At 43.2% G+C, this 8,081-nt stretch overlaps 1 protein-coding gene across 1 annotated transcript; it reads right to left on the bottom strand.

Annotated features, from left to right (window-relative positions):
* Positions 1-1,233: 1,233 nt before the first annotated feature.
* Positions 1,234-7,797, bottom strand: LOC119337292 (protein TRIGALACTOSYLDIACYLGLYCEROL 2, chloroplastic-like). Its single transcript, XM_037609403.1, has 5 exons — positions 7,077-7,797; positions 3,484-3,813; positions 2,348-2,463; positions 2,007-2,097; positions 1,234-1,929 (listed from the first exon to the last, which is right to left on the bottom strand). Exons 1-5 carry the CDS (start codon positions 7,677-7,679, stop codon positions 1,837-1,839), a joined length of 1,233 nt encoding a protein of 410 aa, XP_037465300.1. The 5' UTR covers positions 7,680-7,797; the 3' UTR covers positions 1,234-1,836.
* Positions 7,798-8,081: the final 284 nt, after the last annotated feature.

An 8,081-nucleotide genomic window follows, 5' to 3' on the forward strand; every position in this document is an offset into this window, starting at 1 on the left:
ATACAATGGGGTAAATACCAAAGGCTGCATGGCTATATAAATTGTACTCTAACAATGTAAACCTACGGAATTACTGCTTTTTTAGGAATATGCAAATATTACTCCCTTTGTTTTTATTTGTTTCGCATATTAGCTTTGTCTAAAGTTAAACTTTATAAACTTTGATCAAGTTTGCAGAAAAAAATATCAATATATACACCACTAAATCAATACCATTAGATGAATATATTTACACATCATATAGATTTATTATCGTAAATGTTCATATTGTTTTCTGCAAATTTATAAAGTTTGACTTCATTCAAAGCTAATATGCTTAAATAAAACTGGAGGGAGTATTTAATTAATCATCATCACATACATATAGTAGTAAACGGAGGGAGTACTTAATTAATCATCATCACATATATATAGTAGTACTCCAACTAGTCACACAAGTTTTGGTTTGATGTAAACGGTTGTTCTCTGGTAGCTTGGCGGAGATGAGATGTGATACTCTTTCTTTCCCCTCTAGCAAGGGCGACTAGATCAAAGTGTTACTCTCCTCGTTTAATGCCGACGAGTATGTAGATTCACGCTTCGCCGACTGGTGGCAGGGAGAGGAATCCTGGTGCCTCGGTTCCGGCTAATAGATAGGTTAGGGTTTTAGTCATCGCATAGTTGATGCTTCATTTTTGAGTTGGTCTTCTGGGCTCTAAGCCTCTTCGAGTTCATTCATCAGAACAAATCTGACGGAGCTCCGAAGTAGATTTCTACCGGCTCCTTGGGGCAGTGGGGTTAGGGTTTCTCACGGTGTGTTCGCGGCGATGAGGTTTGGTGTCAGGTTCAGATCGATTCAAGGATTCAACAGTGACTACATGGTGCTAGTCGTTAGGGGGCACATGCATGGAGATTTACCGGCTGCCATCCACAAGGTTAGGCCGGTTTTGATATGGGAGCGGTGACAACGGCGCATCAATGCATCGTTCTGGCTGCAGTGGTCGTTCAATGGTCTGACCACGATGTGAAATTCACTATTGGACCCTTTTCGAAAAAAGAAGAAGAGAAAGAAGATGAGATGAGATGGCGCACCGACCGTTTTCTGCATTTGGCTTGTGATGGGAAATGATTGAGCCATACAGAATCGTTCCGGCAATTAAGCTAGTTGCAGTATGATGCAAGGATGAATAATCAACTTGGATCCATCCATCCAACAACGTACTGAACATGGACAAGACAAGATGTAAGGCGGAATGAATGGAAACGGCGCTGGATTATTTATTGGCTTGGCGCCTAGCGTGCACGGCCTGCAGCTTGTTTTGCACGCACACGCAATTGAAACTGGAAAAATAATGAATATAGTAACATACTGCCGCTTATATCCGACGAGGCACGAAATGGAAGACCACACGATCGAAACTGGACCGATGCACCCGTTGTGAGGCTACATTCGTCGTCGCGTTTGATTCCATTCCACTTCCACCACACAAACAAAAGCAGAGAGCACAAGTCCAAGGATTGAATTGACCGATGGTGAGATGTGCTACCAGTAGCTATTGGTCCTACTAAGCCTGCTGCTTTGAATTGTGCCGTACCGACGACGACAGACCGATCAAGGAATGCCACCGGTAAGAAACAATGGGAGTATTCCTTGTTTGCACTTGCTCAACCACACCGTGCTGCACAAAACACAAAACAAAAATGGGCCTAGCATAACTCGACGACAAGAATAAATACTGCTTTTCTTGACAAGAATGCAGAAAAAAAAATCAGCTTATCTTCTTAAAGATGCTCCGACCCCATCTGGACGGATGGCCTACTCTACGGATATCCACGTTGTTCAGTTCAACTGAGGGGTCACAATAGTCTGCTGAGGGACTTGATCAGCAGCTTGATGTTCCGCCGTGTCGCCTCGTCGCCGGTGAAACCAGAGATGTCCGAGCTAATACTCTGAAAGTAACAGGTCAAAAACTTGCATGCCTTCACTCACTTTAAAAATAAAATAAGATAAAGATACAGATACAGACCTCAATGTTCTTCAGAGTAAATATAAGGGTGAATATAGACTGCTTGATTAGATCACTGTTCTCAGGGGTAAGCATGGAGGATTTCAACCTTCTGCACAAGGACAGGTAAAATACAAAGAGTGAAGGTTATCTACCACTTCTTGCATACTACATTCCAAAGGCTATAGGAAAGCGGAAACAGCAGTTGCTGTGATTTCCAATGCAGATAAGCTTCTTTCCAACAAAATATTCTGGGTCCAGTATTACCTCTTCAGAATGCAAAGCAAGTTTTTTTTTATTAAAATCAATTTTGATTTGTGCAAGGAATATATTACTACAAGTGATGCCTTTAAAAGCACTACCTTAAATCACCAGATGCGTCAGCCAGGCCTTTAGCTATAGTCTCCACATCCTTCACAAGATCACTATCACGCACCTCCGAGAGCAAAGGTTGAACTTCTTCAGCTAATGCTTCAATCTGTTCCACCACTAACATTTTCAGTTGATGCCTATGACATTTAATGGAAGAACAAGTGACCAACATATTTCTCTATTTTCTGCAAATACGTTAACGTCCAGAAAACTGCATATACGGAGAAAGCATCAGCCACCCTCCTTTCGCAAACAGAGAAGAAAACCAAACACCACATTCCAACTGAGTGGAGGTCCCTTCTTCTCGATGATGGTCCTGAAACAGTACTGGCCAAGCATGCTAGCCAGTGCCAGGTAGGTATGCAACAGCAATATGATTGACCTAATATTGAGATTGTCAGCAGTTCAACCAAGTAGCACAGTTTTGACAGAGTTAATTTTGAGCTCTGATAGTGTAAATATGACCAACTTGTTTTAGCCATTCCACAAACAGACCATGCAACTTGGTATGTATGCCCAATACCCATCATATGCAGGACATATATGAAAAGATGCTGATACTTTAGCAATGGTCATAAAATTAGGACATAACATAAAATCAGGCCCCTATAATAGTATCAAATACACCTGGCAACCAAGTCTTTCTTCCAAAATAAAGATTAACTGAGGTTTGGGAATTGGGAAACGCTACCACACAACTGCCAACTTGTCAGCCGGGGGCCATTTGAATTTTGTACAATGAAATCCTATTCAGCAGTATTGAGTAAAATGGATTGGCTTCACCACTCATAAAATAAATGTGGCAAACATATCAAAGGTTGAAAACTATCACGCAAGAATCCTATATCTTATATAACTAATAGGTGATCCCCACTTATTTATCTCAACATGCAGCCATGCCACAATGCATGGGAAAAGGCACACGTCAACATGCAAGCATGGATGCTACTTATATTGAATAAATATTTTTCAAATATAATAAATTATATATATGTTCAGTTCTGGTTCTGGAGTTATTAATCCAAATATTCATGTTCCATACAACTAAATCTGATTGAAATATATTGCAAACCAATCCCCGCAGCAACGGGCGGGGTATCATCTCTAGTTAGTAAGAAGAATGTACCCGTGAAAGGAGAGGTTGTGCTTCTTCCATTATAGATGCAACCTTTTCCGCCAACTTGAAGCTTTTGTGAACACCAATTTCCTCCATGTCTCTTCCTAGACGGGTAAATATACCCACCATTGCATCTAAGCTTACTCCTTGTTGTCCTTTCATTCTCTCTTTGTCACAGAGGATTAAGCCTTCTTTGGAACAGTCTGCCTCCAGTGGACCAACTGAAGGTGTTGGGAGTGGATCTTTTGGTGTAATATCGATCATTGTCTCCATTAGGAGGCCAGATTGATTCACCTCAACCAATGAATTACGGGGCACAATAATTTCATCATCTTCAACCTGCCATATAGAAGGATTCAGCTATCAGAGATCGAGTCCAAAATATTATCATTTTACAAAAAAAAGAAAAGTCTTTACTCAATACACCAAAGAAATGTAAGCATAGGCAACAACAAGAAAAGAAAAAGAAACTATGGATAACAGCTTACTAGCATGCCACTGCCACTCGTATGAAACGGTAACTTCCTCTCAGGGAAAAACCGAAATAGTAACACCCAACTACCTTTGCACAGATTGAAGAATGAGATTCCTAAATAGAGATGGGCCAATGATACATAGCTGAGATAGTGTTGTAAGATGAAATGAAGGTTGAAATGGAGTAACATAAGTGTAAGCTGCAAACTAGGCACATGAATAATTATTCTTCAGATTTTCCAATTTTCAGCCGGCTGATTTCGACTCCATCTTCAGTCAGATTTTTGGGCCGTCCCATCGTGCGGATGCAGCACATATCACGACGCTCACGTGTGGTTCATGAGGCTGGCTTCCACTTCTGGCGTGCTGTCTGGTTTTTAGCAGGTTGTCCGGTCTTACCGGGGTTTGTCAGTTACCCATTTTTCGTTTCTGGCCAGCTGGGGAGGGAGCGGTGGATCGCTGCCACGGGGGAAGAGAGAGGAGGGAGCAAAGCAAGGGTGGCGAATGGGCTAATCGCAGTGGGGTATATATGCAGATGGATTCATGTTTTGTCTTGATTGGGAGCAGGGAGATTTCAGTCGGACTGCGCGGATTGCGTCCCCCAATTTCCTAGGGTTTTATAGCAGCCATTGATTTCGTTGGGGACGGTGGTGCTGTCGATTTGTGAATGGGCATTGAATCGATCTACTTGTGGGGCGTTGGTATCCATATCCTCCTTGAAGAGAAACCAAAATTTCAAATCTGGGTGCTAGTTTTTCAAGCAGTGCTATCCTGTGGTGGCCGGTAGCAGCTGTGTGGTGGTCAGTAGCAGTTCTTAATGTGTCTTTTGGCTTGCTATTGCACCATGGTCCCTGATAGGCCCTAACCTGCATTAAGCAATTTTCTCTTTTTTTTTCATCATCAGCTTTGTTTTTCCTTTGAATTGGTGTTTCCTTTGAATTGTCATCACACAGTAGACATTCAAATATGTTCCCAACAGTGCTTTTATGTGATCCACACCCTGTTCAAAAGGGAATAATGCTTATAGGATAGCACACAGCTTCAAATAGGATAGTGCGGGGCTTATATAAGTAGGAGGATAACATATGGGTCTGATTGTAGCTCATCCAACGTTGGGAGACAGGAACAAAGCAGCACTTCAAGTGATGAAGTAGTGAGGTATTACTCTCCACCTTTTGAGTTTCATTACCAAGCACACACCACCAGGAAGCTCACACACTTTATGTGCACTATCGGCAGTTCTCTGTGTTGCTCGGAATGTATGTTTTGCTATTTTTCTAATTGTGAAGCAGTTTCCAACGTAATGCCATTGATACAAATTGGATAAGCACCTCAGGTCACAGTTTACTAACTTATATCACATGTGAACATTTTTGGAAATGTAAATATCACTCTATACCTTAGCTTGAACAGATGTATATTTGATGTGTAAAGTAAAAGACTATTAATCTTGTTTTCAGATTAGCAAATATTTGCGTTACATAGTTCTCAGTTGTTCAGTATTAATTCTTCTCATTGTAGACTTTTTCTTTCTTCAGTATTATCATTTCCTTTTAGTTTTTATTTTTAATTATTCTCAATCGTGTCTTTATTTTCTTCAATTTCATCATTATTCTCCCTTAACAGTCCTCTATGTTCCTGAGTTTCACCACTTCCATTCTCTTGGTTTCAGTTTCAGTCCGCTCTGTTTGTCAGTTTTTTCATTTCTCTGGGTTACTCAGTCTACCTCAATTTCTCAGTATTTTGTTCTTTCATTCCCAGTTTCCACTCTGTTTGTTAGTTTGATTCACTCTTGGTTTCTCAGTTATTTCATTTCTCTCGGTTACTCAGGTCTACCTTAATTTTTCAGTTTCCTTTATTTTATCATTTTCTTAGTTATTCAGTGTACCTCAATTTGATCTGTTTCTCTCTTGTTTCAGTCTTCTTTAGTTCATCTGTTTTATCAGTTTCTTCTTAGTTTCTCAGTGTACCTCAGTTCAATCTGTTCCTCTTTTTTATTCATTTTTCCTTCTTAGTCCATTATTTTGTTCCTTCCGCTCTCTGTTTATCAGTACCTCTCAGTTCCTTTCTTAGACATTTAGTTTTTCTTTCATTCTCTCAGTTTCCCAACGCCCAGCTCTCGCGCGCCTGAGTGAAGGATGGAGGTCGTCTCGTTATCTCATTTCATGGCATGCACCCAATTTGATGCTATTGCCTTCGGGAATGCAAACCAACAGCAATGGGCTTTTTTTTTTTGAGGTCATGAAGCTAGTGTGCTTCTTTAGTTTAGTCAGGAACTTTTATCCTAGTCATGAAGCCAGTGTGCTTCTTTAGTTCAGTGAGGAGCATTATTTTTGTCAGTCATCTCCCAGTAGAGTTTATTTATGCAGCATGATGTACATTCTCTGCTAAGCCAGAGTAGATCTTTTTTCATTTTATCAATGCATTTTTTTGGCTGCATGAATAGACTAAAATAGTTTTGTAATCGCCGTCGTTGTGCAGTTTTTCTGGGAGCAGCACGGACCAAAAATAACTATGAACTGCGTCCACGGTACTATGACTCTAAGTGTTCTACATGTCGTATAGTTTCCCCTCTGACTGTGTTTCTTGTCTATTCCCTAACTGTATGTTCTGCTCTACGCATTTGTGGCGAGAAAAGGAGCAGCAAACCCGCGTAAGAGGGTCGACTAGGGGACAGACAAAAAAAAACGGCAACCCGAGACCCGACAAAGGATGACAAAGAATTAGCAAACAGGGGGTGTCAACACCAAGCGACAAATTACTGATCCGTACAGAAAAGAAAACTGACTCAAACCGAATTTGAAATCAGCCGGATGATGATTAGACAGACCCTTATTCTTTGGATAGCTGAAATGATTATGGAACAATATAAATGTAACATAATGAGTCACTGAGTGAACTAAATTATGGTTCAGTTTTGAAAAGTGGTTGCGCGAATTGTAAGCAGTCAGGAAGAGAAGGCAATGCAGCACCTTTGAGTCAGGGATTAACAGCTTCATTTCATTTTCAGTTTTCGATAACTGCATTCTACCTAGTACAAACTACAGCGAGAAATCGATGGATGGCAGTGACAAAAGGAAGCGTTGGTATCAATAATTTGATTGAGAAAGAGGGGAGTTGAAACGCACCTCAACATAGGCATCAATACTCCTGAGTGAAGAGTCGACGCGGACGACGCTCCCGACGGTGACACCGCGTATCCTGAGGGGCGTGCCGACGCAGATCCCGCACGCCTGGCTGAACTCGAACACGGCGCTGTACTTGCGGAAGCGCGAGCGCAGCTGGAACCCCCGGAGCCAGCCGAGCGCGAGCGCCAGCAGGGCCGCCCCGAAGACCATGAAGAGCCCCACGCCGCCTTCCCAGACGCTGCGCTTGCCGAATCCGTAGTCCCCAAGAGGCTGCATCGTCCGGCGCCACAGCTCGACGAGCGGGGCGAACGGGTTCCTGCCGCCATCCGGCGACGGCGACGGCGACGCCTCGCCGCCGCTCGCCGCTACGGGATTCGCTCGGGTCATTGCGGAGCCCCGGTCCCGATCGGTCGATCTGGATCGTAGAGGTTCGAATTCAGCGCCCTGGCTGGGCGTCCTGCGATTTGGTAGGAGGTAGGAGCAGCATACTACGGGGATCGTCCTTGCCATCGCCACTCGGCCATGCTGTTGCAGGACTCCGAGCGCGGGGGAGACGTGCGGGTGGAGAAGTGGGCGGGGAGGAGCAGCAGGTAGGCGGCGCATCTCGGGGGACGGCGGTTGTGGAAGGAGGTAATTTTTTCCTCCCTCTTTTCCGACGTGGGGAACGGAGGAAGAAGAGAGATGAGCTCGGGATGATGGTGCGCATCGAGCGAGAAAGAAATTGCAACAGCCGGGGAATGAATGGGCTGTCTTCAGTGGGCCTGCAAAAGGTAAGGTCGTAACTCGTAAGGAGGCGAGGAGCACTTTTTCTTTCATCACACAGTAGTAACTGGGCTTGTCTCAAAAATTAAAAAAGTAGTAACTGGGCAGCATAAAAAAACACTAAGTGGAGCTCCTTTCTGGGACCTCCTACGCGACGCATTTTTTGCGTTAAAGAGCAGCTCAACGCACACGCGACGCACGATTGGGCCGGCCCATCAACGCGAAAGCCGCTTTGTGTTCCCT

Source organism: Triticum dicoccoides, chromosome 7B (assembly GCF_002162155.2).
Source record: "Triticum dicoccoides isolate Atlit2015 ecotype Zavitan chromosome 7B, WEW_v2.0, whole genome shotgun sequence".
NCBI lineage: Eukaryota > Viridiplantae > Streptophyta > Magnoliopsida > Poales > Poaceae > Triticum > Triticum dicoccoides.